The sequence below is a fragment of the Protomyctophum bolini genome (assembly GCF_963924005.1).
Source record: "Protomyctophum bolini genome assembly, chromosome: 14".
NCBI classification, from domain to species: Eukaryota; Metazoa; Chordata; class Actinopteri; order Myctophiformes; family Myctophidae; genus Protomyctophum; species Protomyctophum bolini.
This window is the reverse complement of record NC_137875.1, coordinates 42,332,681-42,355,126: the sequence shown is the minus strand read 5'-3', so window position 1 is coordinate 42,355,126 and position 22,446 is coordinate 42,332,681. Positions and strand designations below refer to the sequence as shown.

Genomic DNA, 22,446 nt, shown 5'->3' with positions numbered 1-22,446 from the left:
AATGGTCTCATATTTATGTATGATATACTGCTACTGTATGCCCAAAGTTGTAAATAGACGTTGACATGATGGGCTATTCTGAGCCTTTGTTGAGAGACAGAAACACAGTTAGTTTAATTCAGAGTGTGCAACAGGGGCAGATCTACAGGTGGGCTTGAAAAAACATCCAGATTTGTCAGTCATTAGACCCGTTCTGTAATCTGTATCCGGTGTACATGTGGAACTAGTACCTGTATGCTTGTGTTATCCCTTTACCATTGCTTACTACCTGTACTGTTAACAAACCTGCTAATAAGGCATTCAATCAATCAAAACACTCTGAGTTCACACAGGATTTTACAGTGTAGCTTCCCCCCCCCTCCGTGTCCTCGCTAACCGCCAGAGGCTACAGAGCTTTTAGCTCAAAGGGGAACTCAGGTTAAGGAGGTGAAATCTTGTTTATGCTGAGTTTTAGGGGAAATGAGGGTTTCCTGGGATCATTAGGAAAACGGAGATAAGGCGAATAATGAGAAACAAACAAAAGAAACGGCAGTGGCTCATAGAGCGGCCGTCTGGCAGGCAGAACGTTCCCGGTTCGATCCCTGGCTCCAGACTTCAGTTTGAAGTGTCCTTGAACAAGACACTGACCCCACACATTCTCTCCCTATGAGCAGGTTGGTGCCTTGCATAAGTTGCCTTCACCATTTGGTGTATGAATGTGTGTGTGGATGGTTTAATGACCATAATGTAACGTATATTGTAAAACGCATTGGATGAAGACAGACTATTCACAAATCAAACATCAGAGCAAAGCCATACCTTCTCTTCAGGGTCATATACTGTGGAGTATTGTGCCCTGCCTGCCACCAGACAGTATTTGGAGTGGAACGAAGCATGCTGCAAAACACAAATAGTACTAATTATTACCCTGTGACCCGGGTAACAATATTTTCAATGTCCCAAACTGGGACCCTTAGATGAATGTGCATATTCGTGCATGCACATGCCCATTCATACACAATCACATGCGTGCACATGTATACAGCCGGCAAGGCACCATAAACATTGCATACAGGCAAATGATTTGGAGACACCTCAGCATTGAATACAGACACTGAAATGCCGTAAGGCATTGTTCATGTTTTTTTGATTGGTTGGTGTGAGCGTGTACATGAACAGAACATGCTAATCAGCTATAGAACTGCTGAAACAACTATTGTCATTTTAATTGTGGCAAAAAACAGGACATTTTGGTAGTGAATGTTGAAAACCAGGACATTTGAGTGTTTTAGAGATATTTGTAAATTTTTGGGTACAAAACAGGACAATCCAAGACATTACTTTAATCTCAGCAACCCAGGGTTCTGTCCTAGCACCGTATAGGCTACTATACAAACAGCAAACTTATTATGTGATAATGTCAATTGATAAAATTGCTGCTGCCTAATATCCCCCCACTCAATTTTATCCCAGCAAAACCATGTAAAACCTCTTGTTCAACAAGTAGGCCTATTCCCATGTCTGTACAGTATGTAATGCTGCAATATGCCAGATGTGGATGCCCCCATGTGGCTAAAATGTTGGTGGGTCATTATACTGTTGAACTATAGTCTATAATGTCAAATTAGCCCTGGTCCAGACTCCATAGCGGTAGCCGGTAGGACTCGGAGAATGTCTCCTTCTCGTCCATAAGTCCTTAACGATCGATATGGACCAGAGCTAATGTTGTCAACTATATATTGAAAATTGAATCAACGCTGGTATAGCAGGGTTTATTTGTATGTGGTTATGATTTCAACTTCAAGCTAGCCTCATTTGAAATCCGTACCTATTGTGCAAGCAGGTATGGTAAAGACGCTTTGACATTGACAGCAACTGCCAGAACTATCAACTAACATATTTTATGTTTATAACTATGTTATGACAACGCATATGATATTAGGCCACAAATAGTAACATAATTGGATCTCTCTATAAGGATACATCTTAAAGTAACGTGCAGTTTAACTGATGCTACGGCTGCTAATGAATGTTGACATTGTGAGCAAGCCATGGATAAATAATTAATAACTTAATAACTTGAGTAAATGTGTCACAAACGAAGGGAAACGTGCACCCATCGCACTTCACGTCACAGCTGTTTGTTGTTGTCGTGAGTCGTCTCTCTCACCTTAGCAGCAGACAGAAGTCTTTGCAGAGATGCAGCCACCATGTACGCCGCCATGCTTGCTGAACTGACGCGTGACCACGTGATGATGACGTCAGAAGGGGTGTCTTCTCTTTTTCCAATCACGAGAGAAGAAAGTGTGTGTGTGCGTGTGTGTGTGTGTGTGTGTGTGTGTGTGTGTGCGCGCGTGCGTGTGCGTGTGTGTGTGCGTGTGCGTGTGCGTGTGCGTGTGCGTGTGTGTGTGTGTGTTTGTACAAATGACATAAACCAGTTGATTGGGGTTGGCAGGCATGTGCAGAGAGGGGTGGGGGGGGGGGGTTGGGGCTTAGGCCCCTGCCCTTTTGCCTCAAAGTGCCCCTCCCCCCCCCCCCAAAAATGGCCAAAATCACACTTGTGTGAATTGAGGTGTGCACTTATCATCATACATCCCACATTCCGCTCTCAGCCAATCAAACCAAAGCTGGGCAGCGCCCCTCAAAAATAATTATCAATATTGTATATTTACATTGTAATGAGAACATATTGCTTATAATCTTTTTTTTTTTTTTAAGATTTGTTTCGGGGCTTTCATGCATTTATGGATAGTGAACAGTATAGGCTAGAGTAGACAGACAGGAAAGGGGAAGAGAGAGATGTGGAGTGACACGCGGCAAAGGCCGTCGGGTTTGGGAGTCGAACTCGCGGCACGTCGTCCGGCTGGCTGGGCCTAGGTGCCCAGACGGTTGACCTAACTGCTTGCTTAATTTACTGTCCAATGACATGGCCCAAGTTATTGTGGAATTTGTGGAACATTTTGGCTCATTAGCATAAGAAATCCAATGTATACGGCCCACTACATTTCTGGTGTGAAATGGCACAAAAAGACCACCCCCAAAAATCGGTGCGCTGTGTGTGCACACACACACACACACACACACACACAGGGGTTTGGGCCCGGCCCCTCAGTGGCAGTGCTCTGCTCTTTGCACGGCCCTGGTTGGCATGTCGAATTGGGGACAAAATGTGTGTCCCCAATTAGATTTTTACTGAAGTCTCATAAGTTTAGGGTGGGGGTTGGGACTGGGTTTAGTGTAGGTTCTCAACATGTGGTCCAGCCACAGGGGTCCTTGGGGGAGGGGGGCTCCAGGGGGTCCTCAGCTAAATGATTGATAGGCTATAGTTATCTACACCAGAGAATATACAAGAATGACAAAAAGAGGGAAAATGAGAGATTAGGCTTATATGGTTACAGACTGTAAAGGAATTCTGCACCAAATGACAGACGGCAGACCATATCAAGTATAACAAAGGCTGAAATGTTCTTGGGTCCCAGAGATAGTATCCAGAGGGTGGTCTGGTGCACATCAAATTGGGGGTCCTTGCATGCGATTGAAGGGATATATGGAACGAATGTATATAGTGAACACCAATGTGTACCCGTTTTCTTTCTCTTCACGGTCAGGCTATAACTCAAATGAACACAGAATATCCATTTGGTTATTTGAATTTAATTTATTTTAGCCTTCTTAAGTCCAAAGCTATATATAGGCAAACAAATAAGAACACTTATTGAAAATGTTATCAGTTTTTGTAGCAGAAATATAGGCGGCATGCTGTGGTGTGTAATATTAAAGACATGCAAGAAATTAAATTGGAAGAGATGAAACAAGAACAATAATAGGAATCAAATAACCTATGACCTGGAACACTATAGCCTGGCTACATTTGAAGCATATAGGTTTCTCTCTCCTATTGGAATTTGAGCTTTATAATTGTTTAGTTTAAAATGTTAAATAGCCTATAGACTACTACATCTACATGTGTGAAATGCCATGTGTGACCACAGGACATTATGCGCTTTGTCACTGTTTTTGCTTACAAATAGAATACAATTAAACTATTTACACCTTATAGAATAGTTGTATATGTTATTACACAATTAGGAACGATTCATAGATATGCCTATATAGGACATAAATGCAGGTTATCCCGTCATAATTTGAATAGGAAAATCATTGTCTGCCTGGATGAAATATATTTATTTAGTCCAATTCTCCTTTCAATCTGTTTGGTCGTACATATAGCTAAATAAGGGTAAAACAGGCCCAGTTAGAATAGAACATCACCAGTCGGCAAAATAGATTAAGGAAACAAGAACAGATTAATCGAGTAAATTCACTTTATTTTATTTACATTGTGAATCATAGTAGAGTTACAAAAAAACGTCATATGAATCACGATAAAAAAACAATAACAATGCTCTGTCACAACATGATGTGTAGCCAAAATCTGGCTAGCTAATACATGACAACAGAACATTAAAAACACTATATAAATGTAAATAAATGCCATCAACACCGCGTGAAACGTCCGTTTGGATGAAGAAGCCTGCCTCTCCAGTGTCAAAAAAAAATTAAGGCTTTTTGTCGCAGCAGTCCTCATGGCTCCTAATTGTCTCTGAGTTCCGAAAATAATTCGCGCCGTTCTTCCCATCGCTGGCGTCTCAGACGTACCATTCACTGAAGTTAGGCGAGATGGCGCCGTGAGACCCACTGAGCACCACAGAATCTGGTGACATTTCGCCATGCGTGTCCGACCCTGGCGACACCGTGGGAGTGGAAGAATCGTAACCGCTGCTGGCCGCCGGGGAAGGCTCGGAGATTGACATCGAGGCCGAGGAGTCGTGAACCTATGTGAAGAATAACAAATGTCGATCAGTTTATTTGCACATCAGGGTTTTCAATACACCAGCAGTGACCTGTCAAGTTGCAGGCTATGTCTCACAGAACACGCCGTGCGTAATGATGCAACTCGTGCGTAAAAACGGCTGTTTACCTTCATGTGTTTTCGCAGGGAGCTGGGATGGGTGTAGGACTTGTCACACATCTTGCACACATAGGGCTTTTCAGACGAATGAACGTGCATGTGTTTCTTGCGGTCACTGCTGTTGGCGAAGCGTCTGTCACAGCCGAAGTAGTCACACACGAACGGTTTTTCCCCTGAGACACAGAAACACAGAAAATTAGACACGTGTGCCAAACTCGACATTTATATCAAATAACTAAGAATATAAAATACATTGCATTAAGAAATGATGCTATATATCATAACTAAACGGTGCCCACCTGTATGCGTTCGCTTGTGTATCTTGAGGTTCTCCGAGCGGGCGAACACCTTGCAGCAGCCGGGGAACGGGCAGGCGAACGGCTTCTCTCCGGTGTGCACGCGGATGTGGTTGACCAGCTTGTATTTGGCCTTGAAGGGCTTGGCTTCGCGCGGACATTCCTCCCAGCTGCACACATGTCTGCTCTGCTCCGGACCCCCCACGTGCTCCACGGAGACGTGCGCGACCAGCTCGTGCATGGTGCCATAGGTCTTCCCGCAGATCCGGTGGTCGCTCTGCTCCAGGTCGATCCACTTGCACACCATCTCCTGTTTGATGCACTGTTGCCGCATGTAGCGGAAGAACGTCTCGGGGTGGTGATGGTGGGCGGCCATCCCCATGTTCGTCGCTCCGTATTGGCAATAAGGGTCGCTTGATCTCACTCCATGGTGGTGGAACTGCTCTCCCACTCCGGCGAGCCTGCCTCCTCCGTGCAGCGCCTGCTCGTGAAGACCGGGGTACATGAGGTGCCCGTGCCCCTGGGCGTCTGCGCCTGCCATGGTCCTGAAGAGGTGCTGGTGGACCTGGTGGTCGCCGACCGGTCCCGCTGCCGGGGACTCGCCCACGAAGCCTCGGTTCCTCATCAGGAAATCCCGAGCGGAGTTGGCGTAGGAGGCCGCGTAAGACGTGCCCTGGGCCGCGAACGCTGCTGCGCCGTGGTGGCCCTGGGGGGAGATCATGTGGTGCTCGGGACTGAGTTTGAAGGCAGGCGCGGCGCCCATGTGTAGCGGCACATTAAAATCCATGAAGACACCAGACTCTCGGTCCATCTGGTGTTGCATTGTCTCGTATATACAGTGCTTCAAATTCCGAGGTTAATTTAGGCTATATATACACTGTGAACCGTGTTAATACGCAGCATGAAGCTGTCGCAACATTAAAAAAAAAATCCAATAAAAATAATTAAAAGCAGGTATCAAGTCCCAAATCAAGATGTTACTGAAGTTGTACTTGTACTAGGTCAAATCAAGGCAAGACAAAATACAATGTGTCTCAGAGAATACTCTTCACTTCAGTTGTGTCAACTTGTGTGTAAGTCTGAGTAATTAACTAACTCTGGAGTCTGGACCCTCTCCTTTTACAACAAACGGGGGTCCCACGGTCTTGTCTGATTGGTCAGTGTGAGCCAATAAGGTATGCCTATGTTTACTATGTTATTAGCATAAAACTCCGCCCAGTGTGACTTTTAGAGGACAGGGAAAGTAGCCTCATGCATAACCTGAAAGAGTCCCTTGGGCTAGAACAATTTTACATTTCAGCGGCAAAACACAAAATCATCAGGATCATCACTATTGAAAACCATTTAAACTGTAAAGCCGTTGGATCATGCAAAGGCATTACCTACTATACAAACAATAATACAATATAGTTGCAGGTTATTGGCGAAATTATAGAAACAAGGCCAGCAAATAAATGTAAAGGTTTTATAAAAAGGTTTGACAAGCACAAAGTTGGGAATGTGTGGTGTTTGCAGTTTGTGTAACTTACAGGGATCCCTCATAAAAGAGAACTTGGGACTTCTCGCCTGTATACATAGGCTATTAAAAGGTCAAATAAAAATAATAAAAAACACACAAAGACGGTTTATTTGATTGATTGATATATATCAAACAAACCTTTGTGGTTTTTTATTATTATTGTATTATTATTACCCCATGTCGTTTACATTTCTGTCCATAGACAGAAATGCAGGCTACAGAAATTTGGAGTAACAACAAAAAAAAGTAATTGGGACTTGTTTCCATTGTGGTGGTCGTCCTATATGTATAGGCTATTCAATTCATCGACATAAAATAAAATGTATAGGCCTATAATCAACAAATGAAAAAACACTAGGCTATATGTACAAAGTATAGAAATGTCGGCAGTGAATGCCATCTCCTTTGTGAGAAAAGTAGTACACAAATACCATGTGGTGTTTGTATGTAGAGCCCAGCCAGCCACCATATTTTATTTCACTGAGGTGCCTCTGCCACAAGACTTGAACATTAACACAGGGTAGAGTAGACCTACTGCAGTTTATTATTATATTAGTAGCCTATTAATATCATCATTAGCCTATATTATTATTATCATCATCATTATAGCCTATACGGAAATCGTAGACCTATTGTATAAACATCACAGAAACATTCTCTTTCTACATGCATGCATATCATTCTTTTGATTTTTGTATTTTTACACTCCAATTTGGATTGGAATTTGAGGGGAAGTGTGTAGGCTATAGTGTGTGTTATTATCATCATCATTATAGCCTATAGAAATCATAGACCTACTGTATACATCACAGAAACATTCTCTTTCTACATGCATGCATATAATTCTTTAGATTTTTGTCTTTTTACACGCCAATTTGGATTGGAATTTGAGGGGAAGTGTGTAGTGTGTAGTGTGTGTGTTTGTGTGTCACCTTTTCTCACATGTCCTCTTAACAGCCGTGCGTGCATGGTGGCATATTGACGTCCTGGGGTGTTATAATATATTGTGGCTAAATTAAATGAACTGGATTGAGGTTAGCTGCAGGCAGCCCACATGATTATTATTTGTTATGTGTTCATAATCACTCCAGTCGCCTCGTGTGTATATTCATTGGTTTCTATATTTATTCAGTGATTATTTGCAGAGTGCAGACTGACATGCCAGTGAGACAAGGGAAAGAGCGAGGAGTCGAAAAAGGCAAGGGAAGAAGGATGCCGCCTCACAGTAATGGGACACGGCCCACTCTGCTCCTTTTGACTCAATTCCCCTCCATTCACTGTGTGAATAACTAGCATGGAGGGTCTGACTCCCGGGGTCTAACACCGAACAGCGGGGGGTAACAAGACCGCCGCATGCGCCTTTCCCGACATCAAAACGGGCCAGGAAGGGGGGGAAGACAGCGCTAAACGGCTTCCCGCTCGGATCTTACCGATTTTAACGAGAAAAGCGAGGCATCCACACCGCGACAGGAGCGGGGGGCACGAAAAGCAGCCCGCCGCGGTTTAGCATGCAGCGGGCGGCTGTTGTAGCCAGGCACAATGGCCTCGTCTCTCCGCTGGGGAACAACAACTCCGGGGCCTCCAACATCGCTCCGCCGCCCCAGCAGCAGCAACAGCAGCGCGCTAGCACCAACGTTCCAGCCTCCGCTGTCAACGTTACCGGCGGCGGAGGAGTGGGAGTAACGTTAGACGGCCTGTTGGACTTCTCCAAAGGCCCCCCCGTCGTCGTCAAGACGGAGCTGGTGTGCAAATGGACCGGGACGGAACGGACAACTTCCTCGAGACAAAAGCTCGAGCGGACGACGGCGGTCTGCGAGCAAACTTTCAGCTCCATGCACGAGCTGGTGGACCACGTCACCACCGAGCACGTCGCGGCGGGGCTCGAGACGAGCCTGAGCCATGTGTGCATGTGGGACGAGTGTCTGCGGGGCGGCAAGGCGTTCAAAGCCAAATACAAACTGATCAACCACATCAGGGTTCACACCGGGGAGAAGCCCTTCTCCTGCGCCTTCCCCAACTGCGGCAAGATGTTCGCCCGCTCCGAGAACCTCAAGATCCACACCAGGACGCACACGGGTAAAAGCGTTTTCATCTAAAGAAAACACGTATAGTGTTTACATATAGAAAACGTCATTTCATCCCCCCCCCCGGCTTTTTTTTTTAATGCAACCGTGCATGTCATCACGTTAATACGGCTGTTTTAAAGATTTGGCGTGTCTGTATAACGAGATGAATATATAGGGATAATCTTCAAAGTGTTCCCTGGCAGGAATCCCCTCCATGTTTACATGTGGGCTCAATTCGGTACCGATTCCCAACCACGCATCCTTCCTCCCTTCTTTCCTAACCCCTTCCTAGAGAATTCAGCGCTCTGACTGCAGCCCAGGAGGAGTCATGTAAGGTGACCGGAGCCAGCTGTGCAAATCAGGATGCTGCTGTTTCTGATGATGTAGTGATGAGGACCAGTGGGCCTTAGAATAATCCAGTTAATACATGCACATTTATTTGACAATGTTTGTTAGTAATATAACTGTAATACTACTATAATAGCCTACAGTTTCACCACCTAAACAGAAAATGACTATAGGCCTACATATTGGTGACACTGTATAGTCAGCAGCTCAATGTAACATAACGTAATAGGCCTATCTCACAAAGCTAGGGAATAGTAAAAAATACAATATTACAAATATAAAATGATAATACAAAAATCACCACCTTCCATTCAGTGACTCATTTTTATCTCAATATGTATAGCACTCTACAGTCTACACATATAGGCTAAGACAATTAAGTGCATAATGGGGAGGGATTCCTTTCATTTACTTGACTTTAACTGGACTTGAAATATCTTTCAATACAAGGCCCAACATAGTTGTTTGCATGGTGCATATTACGGTGTGTGTGTGTGTGCGTGTGTGTGTGTGTGTACTGTATATAGTCTACGGTATATGTACCGGTATGTGAAATATATTTTGTATCGTTTTTTGTATTTTTTTTTTTAAAATACAAAACAAAACCCTGAAATTAAAAAAAAAAAGGTCAGTCGCTGATTGACGCAAATTGCATAATTATTTTCACAAAGTAAATATTACTTTAAGGCTTTTTGTATTGAATCATTTAATTTAATTTATATTTCATCAAATGTCTGCTTTGTGTCACTTTATTTTCACCATGTTCATTTGCACCTTTTTAAGTAAAGACAATTTCTTTGCATCCAAAGAGCCTCATACTTCCTTCAGTGTGCGAGCCCATTATTATTATTATTTTTTTATCTTTCACGCCTTGTGTTATATAAATACTAATAGCTCCACATGGTGACTAAATATCGGAGGAAGGTCGCCTCACAGCTAGAAGGTCCTGGGTTCAATTCCCACTGTGGGCGCTGTATAGGGGGTGCGTTCTCACCTCCGCGTCATCGGTGCCCATACCCTGGGTGGGGTTTGCAAAAGGGCCTTCCTGTGTGGAGTTTGCATGTTCTCCTCTTAGGGTAGGTATATACCCTCACAAAAAACATGCAGTAATCCTGGTCTCTATATATACTGTCTCCGCCTGGCCAGCCGGGATCCTGATGGAGGGAAAAGTAACTAGTTGTAGGAATAACGTGTTCCTTCCTCACACTATGCCCCTGTCAGGTGATAAGAAGTGGCCTGCTCACTCCTCATGCATTGAAGGAAGCATGAGCTGATTGAGCTCAGTTCGTGGCAGAGGGAGTATAGCGCCCAGGATTACATTGGACAAGTGACACTGGGTGAAAAAAGATGATTACATTTTGTGGGATAAAAATGTAAAGGAAAAAAAAAATATATATACCGGTATACATATATTGGAGGAAGATATTATAATAACAAAAAGCAACGTAGATGACTATAGAATATTGGAATGATGGAATAAAAAACTGTAAGCTATACCTCTTCAGGTACAATTGCAATAAAAAAAAAGCATAAATACAACTACACAGAGAATACAGAATATATACAATTTGCATAATGTGTATACAGTGTGATAATTGAATATTATCCTTTTTTTAGGGAATTGCCATCGACAAATGCAGAATATTCTGATCATTGATATGATGCATGTCTGTGTCTTCCAGGTGAGAAACCGTTCCAGTGTGAGTTCTGCGAACGCCGTTTCGCCAACAGCAGTGACCGCAAGAAGCATTCACAGGTCCACACGGCGTCCAAGCCCTACGACTGCAAAGCGCTGGGCTGCACCAAGTCCTACACTCACCCCAGCTCGCTGCGTAAACACATGAAGGTCCACATCAAGTCATCACCTACCTCTGACCCCCACGACCTGTATGAGTCCCTCCTCGTCCACCAGCCACACCAAACACCTCATCAGGCTCTGCTCGAGCCTCTCGATCTCAAAATGAACCGCCACTCTCCCTCGCGCCCGGACATAGGCGTTCGTTTCCCTCCCCTGTTGGATCACAGCATGCTGCGGGAAGTGGACCATAAGCTTCTGCTGCGGAGTTCGTCTCCCGTGGCGGTGCCCCTTGACCTCTCACTGTCGGGCCTGGTGAAGAGCCGGCTGGCCCAGCAGCAGCAGAGCTCCCGGAGCCAGCGGAGGAGCCAGCGCTCAGTCAACCCGCCCTTACCTCAGGTGTCTAACATTAAAGAGTGGTACGTGTGTACCAGGACTACAGGCCAGCACCAGTTCCCTTTACTAAACCCGGAGGACATCAAGTCGGAACCCAGCGATGAAGAGTACAACACGTAGGAGAGACTGACCGATGTTTGAACAACATACATCAAACATCACCAGATGCGGGTCCAGCCAGAGAATGGGGTGTGTGTGATAGTTTTGCCACATTTTATTTCCAATGCAGTCCTTGCAGTTGTTGTAGTGGTGGTTAAGTGCAACGCCTTGGTTACGGGGATCTGAATCCATTTCATAATGGGTTTAGTGGCCTCTCTCTGATGGATAGAACAATTCTGGTCACTGGAGCCTTGGATCAAAGGAAGCGGGACTTGTCCCTCTTCTATGTAGTGCTAATCGCTACGTCCTCGCTCAGTTGGGCACTTGTGCGAAGGTTGTATGATACATAGCAGAGTACTGATCCTATTTCAGACAGGATTTGAGCCTTGGATACAAGACACCCTACCCCAAACGGATCCTTTTCCAGGTATACTGACACAGTTTTGAGACATACAGATGTATGAAACAGTAAATGTTTATACGGTACATCAATGATCAGAGGCATCATTTAGGAAAAAAAATAATTAAAATAGAGCGTGGTAAAAAAGTATGAAAGTCTTATATGACATTGACATGGGGTTCTTACATGCAAACAAATAGTACCAAGGAAATGCCACCAAGATATCCTGAGGCTACACTAAATACAGAACATTCCAAGTGGAACGCACATCAACACAGCACAACATAGGTTGCCATAGAATAGAATATACTTGTGACAGTCACACAACTGCACACAGACACATACACACACACTGACAGTCACACAACTGCGCGCGCGCGCGCACACACACACACACACACACACACACACACACACACACACAGTGAAAGATCATCAGCTAAGGATGTACACAAGTAAAGAAAAAAAATGCAGGGAAGTTTTGAGACTGTTGCACAACTTCACTGCATAAAAAAAACTAACTAGAACAAGTTCAATCTATGTGTGCCATATGTCGCATGGATTCATGTGTATTCTCACCTAAACAATGACCATGTGATCTCAAATCTGATTTATCCGCAAAAAACGGTGGAGAAAACAGCCGCAAAATAAATTATTTGAATTGTAGGTTAAACGTTAAACTCTTCAGGGGTTTCAACTGCCATAAACTAGGTGTGCTGTGCTCCACTCTTCTAATGCACTTAATATTCTAAATGTGAGTCTCGGTGAGTTTTACAGTACATTCGTTCTTTGAACAAGAGTTTGCCCTAATTGTGTCAGTATACCTTTCAAAGAGCTCTGTGGGAGGCTACTTTCATGTAACTCCTATTTAGTAACGAGGTGCGTGGTGTTTGTTTCAACAGAGCACCCTATTTTTGTGTCATGCATTTGTTGGTCGATTTGGTGATAGCACTTATATGTATTGCCAACACACACACACACACACACACACACACACACACACACACACACGTACTTAAAATGCAATGTTAGAGTGAACGGGACACAGAATGATTGTAGACTGTCTATATTAATTGATTCATCATTCAGATTGGAGCAAATATGATTTAGGGAAACAATCAAGGCCTTTCTTCCTAAAGCCTTGCTTTAAGGAGGGACTAGAATTATTGGTCATCATAACTCTCGGCACAGACAGCACATAACCTGCACATAATAGATGTTATTCTCGTCTTGCTTGCCATTGTGTTATCTAAAGGGGAACAGCACTCAATTTAAGAATTAATGTGTTCTCTTCCTGTAGGACTAGGTCAGTCCAACCTATATTTGTGAATTTAATTTAGATAATTTCTCTGGCCAGGCAAACAACAAACGGTGAACTGAGACATAACGTCACATTCTAGTGTAAATTGTTCATATGATAATTTGGTTGGAATACTTTGCTTTGTTTTTAATTCCCCTCAGAATCCAGTTCAGTAACGTGAGACCTATTTGTTTCCCACAGCAAACCTCAGTGAAGTGTTTGGCCGCTAACACTATCACTGAATGGTAATTCACTACTTCATAAAATAACTGTCTTCTTTAGAATATCACCAGGAAGATAAACCCAAGCACTCCTTTAATTGAGAATAACTCTGTTGTATTTCTCAAATGTCATTGCTTCTATGGCATTGCTTCTGTTAGTGTCCTTGCCTCTGGCTGTAATGATAATAATGCCAGACGAGAGGAAGAACAGAATTGTTAAATTGAGTTTTAATCTCCTTTTGATCGTTATCCGTGTTTTGGCAGCTACTACATGTGAATAGATGATGATGCATATAGGCAACATGCTGAGACAATGGACAAGATTCTCTTCAACAGAGACAGATTAGAAAATGGAACTAAGTCATTGTGGATAACTAATTGGACCTAAGAAACAGTTTAGTAATCATGTTGTCCACAATTCATCATAAAATGATTGATTGGCTGATTGATTGATTGATTGAAAATTGTATTAGAATGTAGAATATCACAGTTCGAGGAGGTCCTCTTCATTGGCTCAAAATGTTATCTTATTTCCATTGTATAGTGCATAATAAGCTACATGGCCGTCAATGTAATCTTTTCTAGACTTGTATGTTTTAATGAAATTATTATGTCATAGTGTTGACATGCCTAGAGTAAATTCATTGCAGTCTGACTTGTTTGAGTCCCAAACTAATCTGGACAACTACATTTGAATATGGTTTCAAATCACGACAAATACATTTGGTGTGCTTGTTACAAGGCGTCTCAAAAGTACACATCTGTCAGTAGATCAAGTGTTCTTCATAATGTTTGCGTATGTGGCCTTCCACATCAGGGTCAGGGTAGCTGAATCCAACTGACCAAACGTCAACAATATTTCTTCTCATTTCACCCTCATTGCACCATACAGTATACGTGTCCCCACATGAAATAAACTGAATGCTTAGTAAGAGGTATGCAAAGTGGAGGCAGAGGAGGGCGTGAAATCACTTGAAAAGCATGGGATACCTGATTGAGGAGTAGAGCGATGTTGTTGGACAACGTACGTCTTTGAGGAAATCTGAAAATAGCCTTTCATATTGCAAACAGCCTTTTCTTTTTTAAATGACGCAATGATTTTGAAAGGACTCTTATTTGGCCAAGAGTTGGAGGCTTTGTCAAAACACCCTGTGTTTATATACTATTCATCACTCCCAGGACTGGGCTCAATTCACTTGAGGCAGGACGGCAGTAGCTCAGGGGTAGAGTGGCCGGTAGAGTGACCGGATGGGAACCGTGAGGTTCCTTCCAAGTTCCATCCCGGACTCCCCCAGAGTTAGTGTCGAAGTGTCCTTGAGTAAGACGCTAAACCCCTAATTGCTCCTGATGTGCAGTTTGGGGGCCTTGCATGGTTTCCTGACTTTCCTCCGCCACTGGTGTGTGAATGGGTGAATGTAATGCACAATCTTATGTGTAAAGCGCTTTGGATAAAAGCGCTGTATAAGTGCAACATTTGATCACGTGCAACAAGTAAATTAAGTAGAAGTTGAATGAACATTGTAGAACCAAGTTCAGAAAGAAGTGAGAATCTGTGTTCTGTTAATAGCCCTTTCTATTTTCATCATGTTGAATTGACCCCAGCCCTTATCCTTATCCTACTAAAACAGGGATATTAGAAGCGTGGAGGAGGGATGGACATTTAGTTTACGATGCTGCTTATTTAATAGGTCTGAATATGAACAGATGATGTCTCTTGTCGTAATTCATTTCAATACATAACACATCCTGAACTGACACACACACGCACGCACACACACACACACACACACACACACACACACACACACACACACAATCTGGCTCACTTTCACTCTCATGAACAGAACTTGTTTACTCATAATTCTATGGTGATGTTGTGAGATTTCTCTGACTGGTGCACAAGACAAGAGATTATTACGCGATGTTGGAGAGCGAGGGGTCAGGCGGCAGGCCCCAGCACTTATAGGTCAAAAGTCAAATCCAATCATGCAGTCATATATGTGGTTACAATAGATTTACATAGCAACAGAATATCTGAATTTTTACCCTGTGTGACCCGCAGATAAAATTAAAAAAAAGAAAATCCATATCTCAGTTACGGGGTGTTAGGCCACCACGGTCATGTGACAGAATTGAACCCACAGTAGCTGAATTTACATACTAATGCAAATTCCAAATGCCAAAAATAGGGCCATGACATAGTTCTGTCACAAAGTAAACAGAATGTGTTTTTCAAGAATCTATTACTATTAGGCATCCGAAAGATTTATAGCATAATTTATTTAGCAACACAACCTTGTACACCTCAAAAGAAACATTGTGATATCATGGACATTTTGTAAAACAAAAAAAAAACATAAATGTGTTGTTCCTGTTGAGCCTTTCGGATATATGGAAATTCATATGAAACAACTGGATGAAAGCCAGCTTGTGTTTTAAAAACTCAAAACTCACTGTTTTAAGCTACCATCACATGTCTAGGATAGCTGGGTTTTACTCTACACTTGTTCTTTATATGTACTTTGTTCTATGATGAATAGCCTATCTACAAACTCACAACGTGTCACCAGTCCATCACCATGCGTTGTGAGCTTGTAGATCTACTATTTTTGCTATTTCAATTACATTTTTTGACAATTTTCCAAAATGGGGACATCAGGGTTAAAGTGGTTAACAACGGATCTTCTCTTCCTGTGTAAATGTATATCGTTTGTGTATGTTTGAATTTAAAATGTAAAATGTGTGTGTGTGTGTGTGTGTGTGTGTGTGTGTGTGTGTGTGTGTGTGTGTGTGTGTGTGTGCGTGTGCTCGCGCATACACGCACACTGAAGAATGAAAATGTCAAATACACTAATGCTCCCGCATCTCATTATTGTGTGTGTGTGTGTGTGTGTGTGTGTGCGTGTGCGTGTGCGTGTGCGTGTGTGTGTGTGTGTGTGCGTGCGTGTGCGTGCATGCGTTTTGTGCATGAGTGTGAAAATGAATGCAGCATAACACACTCATGCTCACACACCCTGTGTCTGTGTGTATCTGTGTATGTATAATAATGTGTACTTTGTTGAATACTTGCCATGAAGAGATATGAGACTGTTTACCTTTGATTATTATTCTTATCGTTTATTGTATGTGACTGTATGTACAGTATGTATGTATGTATGATGAGCTGGACTGAACCTGCTGTGTGTGGTTGCTGCGATAGTTTATGACTGTGTATCGTGTTCAAATCTATTTTCCCATGTTTTCCTTATTGACTCATTAAATCTTAACATTCAAAAGAGTGAACTGAGTTTTAAGTGGCTGGCAGGAATGGGCACACACAAATTCAACCAGAGCAACAGTGCAACCAAAAAGGTTGCAATTGATACAAGCATTTGCTATAGTATTTATCACCAGTAAGACGCCTGAGGGCGAGAAGCGACCTCGCCCTAAATGGCGAGGTCGTGTGCACTGCACGCACCCGCCTCGTTGATGGCAGACTGCTGGGTGAGCGTTGACGCTTTGGCATGGGGGGGTCAGATCAACATGGAATGAATTCTGTACTGGCCATATAAGGAGCATGTCTTGAGTGTACAGGGTTTGATGAGGTCAGATCAACATATGGAATGTCAGAACAGTACAGCTCTATACAGTATCTAAGGGTGGTAGCAGGGACATTCTCTTGAGTGTACAGGGTTTGATGAGGGCCCAGGTAGGGCCGGGACTTAAATTTCGGGCCTGTTGAGAACTCTCTAGGGCAGGCCCGTCTAGAGTTTGAACGGACAGGTGGGCCTGTCGAGAACTCTAGTTTTCGCCGGCTGCCAGCGCCGGCTGCACTAATAACTTTGGGGCAGGCCCGTCTAGAGTTTGAAATTTGAATGGACAGGTATAAGTCAAAAGGGAGACATCGAAGAGGAAGAATGGATGGGGAAGGAACAACATATGGAATGTCAGAACAGGTTCTGATATATATCCATAATACGTATGGAGATCTAAGGGCCAATATTGATGACATCAGGGATCTCCATATATGGGCTTAACTGCGACAGCAGGTTGCATTTACAATGACATCAGGGTCTCCACATCTTCATCCTTGATGATGTCACATGTAATATATGGTATAGGCTACCCGACCAACACACTGATGGTACCGACACACTGACGGGAAATGCACGATTCCATAGTTAACTGTGACCTTCGGTCACAATAAATTAAAGACAAAGAATATGAACTTCACAAACATATATTTAGTAGCACAACCTTTGGACAAATAGCTGCCAAGACCAGTGGTCTTATTCGCTGTTGAAAGATTGTACATGCAGTATGTTGACTCACAGTCAAATGTGTACAGTACATACAGTAATATCCTGTGTTTCATGCTTAGCATACTATTTCTGCTACGACTCATTAATTTCCCCATGGGAATCAATAAACTGTGCCTGATGAACACAGTTGACATTCAATTAGTACTAATTTACTGTTTATGTGTGATTCAGTCGCATTCATATTGAATGAATGGAGACTGCCTTTTGCTTGTCACTCATGTTTTTCTTCAGTTGGCTTGGCTAGTGGTGGTCTCCAAATGGATGTGCACAGGCTATATCATCAATCGAAAGAGGAAAATCTAATTGTGAAGTAGAGCAAACAAAGATGTATGGAAATCTAACAGGAATTGCCCAAACAATCTCTAACCTCGCGTCACCAGACTTTCCACCTCAGAGGAAACAATCTAACGCTTTTCCAACACTACACTGTTTAGATTGATATTTATTTCACAGTATGTAGAATGGGTACATTTCAAACAAAAGCACAGGTCAATACAAGAACTGTATCTGGACACCCCATGATTAAGCACTCACACTTGTTTACAACAGGGCCCAGCATTTTCAATTCATCAGAACATTTAGAGACGTAGGCTACAAATATACATGAAAAACAGGAGGGGCTTTGTGTAGGACCATTGTCAATGGTAATTTAATGTTTGTGTAAGATGAAAATCTGAATATAGGAGGGTCTAGCGCCCCTCTACAAAAGGGGGAAAAAAGTATGGGGGGACTCAGACTTTATTTTTTACGGGGGCCAGTTTCGAATTGCAGACGTCCGTAGGTGTTCTTTGAGACCGGTTTTTGAAGGCGTCAAATGATTCACATGTCTTAATGGCTGTTGGTAGGGGGTTCCACATTTTAGTGGCATAGGAGCAAAATGAATTCACTTGTGAATGAATCACTTGTTTGAGCCGAAACAGGGTTGCATGTGGTTTGTTGAACTCCCTCTGGTGTTGTGAGTGTGGACTTCGTTGACATTAAAGAAGTATTTAGACAGGTGGGTATCTTGGTGGTGTAGCGAATCTTGTAGACCAGACCCATTGCAAGATGTTGTATTCTGTTGGGGTCTTCAAGGTGTTTTTGACGACCAGTGAGGAGATCCCGTTAATAGTACAGGAATCTTGTTCTTTGGTTGACCTTTTTGATTACATTTGAAGTCTTGAGGGAATATATTATCATAGCCAGTGGCCTTCTTGGGTTGTAGCCTAGGGCACTCCGTTTTTGAGCGGTGCCTCCGCTCCATTACGCAGCTATGGCCCTATGTCCGAGCACGAAAAGCTGCAACACGGTAACTCTGTCACTTCTCTGCCGTTTTGGAGGCAGGAATGCTCGCCGGCCGCCCTCCTGGGGGTCTGGATGTTGCAAGGACCCCCTGGGGACCGCCACACGGTGACTCTGTCACATCAAGCTTGTCAGTGATGAGGGTGTTTGATGTTGATGTTAGTGAACCTGGTTTTCAGTTTCTGACTGCAGCCTAACTTTCCAGAGCTCCCAAGGATTGTTTTTGTTTTCCTCTGCTTTATGATCAAGTTTCTTTTAGCTGTAGCCCAATAGCCAGGCCTATATAGTACACCTGTTCTGTCTGTTAGAACATGGATTGGATCTGCCTTGAAGTGCTTGAAGTGTGCATTCTGTGCACGTTTTTCTGGCGCTTGTCGTTGCATCAGATAAACACTAGGTGCTGCTGCACTATTGAGCCACGTTCAGAAGTTCAAACTTTGTGAGCATCTTAGAATATTGTTTCCATTTCCAGTTGCGTGACTTTGGCCCTGCAGGAGGTCCCTATGGTGCTAGCTACTCTACTGACAGAAGTGACGAGCTGTTTGCAATTGCAGGTGCTGATGGTCAGGTCAGCCAATGAGTTAACTTGTGTGCCAGTGTCAGATGAATAGTGTCAAAATGGCATATCTGGTCGTCTGTAATTTGAACAAATTTCTTATAGGCTATAGAAAAAAACAATAGCTTATAGCCTATAGGTTGTTTTTTGCAATAGCCTACATTTAAAAAAAAACATACGGGTAGACCTATAGTCTTAGAATATATGTTGTTTCATGCTAAATATTTGAAATTAAAGTGCAAAAGTCAGCAGACTCTTTTATTCTTGGGTCCGTTAAACTCACCTCTTTTACAAACACAATACAATGCACCTTAAAGTCATATGTACGCCAGAGGATGAAAGGGAGTGTTTAAGTCACTTGAACATAATACCCCGCCTAAAAAAAATTCAGCGGAACGGTCCTTTATGGTCGCCTCTTTTCAGTAGCCTCTTATATTGTCTCATCACTACAAAAGTTGAAAACTCGATTCTCTCTGGTGTGTTGTTGTACAAGTGCCTCCTGAATAGCATAAATCAACAAAGTGACGTGTAACAAAAACTGCGACTGCAAAGTGCAAATGCCATGCAGAAAGGCGACCATACATTGCTAGAGAGAAACGGAAAGAGGAAGAGAGAATGGGCATTAAAGAAGTGCAGGCGCATCGCTGGAATAGCAGCCGGTTTCCACAGCGACAGAGCCGGGCTGGAAGACGCGTCCTTTGTCGCTGATTTGTTCTCCTCTGCGGGTGTACCGACAGCCTGGGCCGCTTTAACACACTAATATGTGTAAATAAAGAACTTTCTAGACTGGATGACGCCAGAGAGAGAGAGAGAGAGAGAGAGAGAGAGAGAGCTCTTTCAGAAGTTGTACCGTACGTAAAGCACTTTGTGACTTTGTCTTGAAATGTGCTATATAAATACATTCATTATCAAATATCAGACACAAAATTAGGACTTTCTATTCTATCAATCTAATAATCAACCTAATAATGGATATAGCCTCTCACCAAAATAACAACGGAAAAAGGCCTATCATGTATGCCTATACAGTCTACACCTATTGCAGAGCATGCAGGCAGGTGCAGGAGGGACTGAATTGTTTGGGATTGGGATACAGGCCTAGATATGTAGCCTACTGCATGCAGGGATTCTCAAGTAGAGGCCAGATTAATAAGCAGGTTGTAATGAACACAATAAATGTTCCTTCCGAGACTGAAAAAATGAACTGTGTGTGTGTGTGTGTGTGTGTGTGTGTGTGCGCGTGTGTGTGTGTGTGTGTGTGTGTGTGTGTGTGTGTTCACAAAGTGAATGAGTTGGTTGACTGATTCACCCGCTGAGAGCCTGCTGTGCTGAAAGGGAAACCCTGCTGAGCCAAATCTGACCAGAACACATTGCACAACACAAGACACAACTGTTCACCCTCTGCTCCCTGTGTGTGTGTGTGTGTGTGTGTGTGTGTGTGTGTGTGTGTGTGTGTGTGTGTGCGTGTGTTGTCTGTGAGTGATCGCACACACAGAGAAGATAGTAAAATAATTGAGACACTGATGGAAAAATAATGGACTGACTTGTGATTGTTGTGGTAACCTGGAGTTTAGTCTGTCACATACAGTAAATCCTTGTTTTCCTCAATTAACACTGTCAGGTTATTTATCAATATGTTTATGAAATCATCTTTTTTCTTACCTTTTCCCTTTATCTCCTAATTAAGTTATTATGCCAATTACAATATGTAATTCAATACATAAAATACAATATGTCACTTTTGCTAACCCAAGTCAAGTCAAGTCACCAGTTGCTTCCTTTCACCTGCAGGAGTTTCAGAATAGCGTGTACGCTATTTCTATGTACGCTACTCCTCCCATCGCAGTGACAGAGATCGCCCTGCCAACCTGGGTTTCCACTGGAAATTGGCCAATCGTGTTCATTGGCGTGCACAGCCAAGCCGGACTAAAAGATAATCTGAAGGTCTGTGCAGACAAACACAGACATCTTTCTAAATTTTACATTACATTACATTTTACAAAGCGCGTGCGAGCGCGCGCGCACACACACACACACACACACACACGCACACACACACACACACACACACACACACACACACACGGCCTGTAGCTGAGGTCATAGGTGGGCTTCGAGCTGTGTGTAATTGATTAGGACTAGGAGTGTTAAAAGGAGCCACGCTAGAGCTGCAGTAATGACAGCTAATAACAAATGATTGAAACTGGACAGAAAGAGAGAAAGACAGACCAGAGAGACATGGAGGGAGGTATGGAGAGAATAGCCCAGAGCAACAGGAGTCATCAAAGATGAGATCGTCAAAACACCCACATGCACATTCCCTCTGTCTCTGTCTCTGTCTCTCTCTCTCACTCTCTCTCTCTCTCTCTCTCTCTCACACACACACACACACACACACACACACACACACACACACACACACACACACACACACACACACACACACACACACACACACACACACACACACACACACACACACACACACAGTGAGTTACAGACAAACAATTTATGTCCCGACAATCAGTGAAAGAAGTGGCAAGTTTGCGGGAAGATATCTGTCTGTCTGTGTTTTGGTCAAAGAGACAGTGGTGAACAGTACTATAATATGAGCAGAGATTAGATTAAGAATTTTCTGTTTGAATTAAAAGTTATGAATATTCCTCTGTGTAGCTTAGCTCTGCATGGTCAGCGTTCCAGTGATTCACCTGATTGCAGCAGACATGAAGAATATGCACCAAATAATTTCACCATACACTGCTTTACACTCAGGGTCGACCTTGCTGTGTAGATGAGTGTGTACAAATGTAAAATGAACCCATAAGTGTCAGTTACAGTAAATACATTTAGAGGATTTTACTGTGCACTCACTGTATATAACTAAATGGACTGGACTGTCAATATGCTTGGAGAAAGC

The 22,446-nt window shown here is 43.1% G+C and overlaps 3 protein-coding genes across 3 annotated transcripts in view; 1 reads left to right on the top strand and 2 right to left on the bottom strand.

The window, feature by feature from the left end:
* Positions 1 to 2,223, bottom strand: part of pcca (propionyl-CoA carboxylase subunit alpha) — a 29,000-nt gene extending 26,777 nt beyond the window's left edge. The window contains exons 1-2 of the mRNA XM_080781829.1: positions 2,150 to 2,223; positions 799 to 876 (exon numbers count right to left, since the gene is read on the bottom strand). Coding sequence (XP_080637955.1) covers positions 799 to 876; positions 2,150 to 2,203 — 132 coding nt within the window. The 5' untranslated portion in view covers positions 2,204 to 2,223. The remainder of the gene's footprint in view (positions 1 to 798; positions 877 to 2,149) is intronic.
* A 2,295-nt stretch (positions 2,224 to 4,518) lies between these two features.
* On the bottom strand, positions 4,519 to 11,227 carry LOC308328898 (zinc finger protein ZIC 1-like; the record flags this gene model as incomplete). Its single annotated transcript, XM_080783010.1, has 6 exons — positions 4,519 to 4,814; positions 4,961 to 5,124; positions 5,251 to 5,953; positions 8,197 to 8,413; positions 8,749 to 8,858; positions 11,057 to 11,227. The coding sequence occupies 6 exons, from the start codon at positions 11,225 to 11,227 to the stop codon at positions 4,629 to 4,631; spliced, it is 1,551 nt and encodes a 516-aa protein (XP_080639136.1). The 3' UTR covers positions 4,519 to 4,628.
* LOC308328589 (uncharacterized protein) lies at positions 6,950 to 16,659 on the top strand. Its single transcript, XM_080782536.1, has 2 exons — positions 6,950 to 8,842; positions 10,863 to 16,659. The coding sequence occupies exons 1-2, from the start codon at positions 8,275 to 8,277 to the stop codon at positions 11,489 to 11,491; spliced, it is 1,197 nt and encodes a 398-aa protein (XP_080638662.1). The 5' UTR covers positions 6,950 to 8,274; the 3' UTR covers positions 11,492 to 16,659.
* The last annotated feature ends 5,787 nt before the right edge of the window (positions 16,660 to 22,446 follow it).

What these genes read in the sequence shown, in the direction of transcription:
- LOC308328589 (XM_080782536.1), top strand. Translation starts at nt 8,275, where the DNA reads ATGCAGCGGGCGGCTGTTGTAGCCAGGCACAATGGCCTCGTCTCTCCG. An exon ending in CCACACCAGGACGCACACGG is followed by an intron (nt 8,843 to 10,862) that starts GTAAAAGCGTTT and finishes TGTGTCTTCCAG; the next exon opens with GTGAGAAACCGTTCCAGTGT.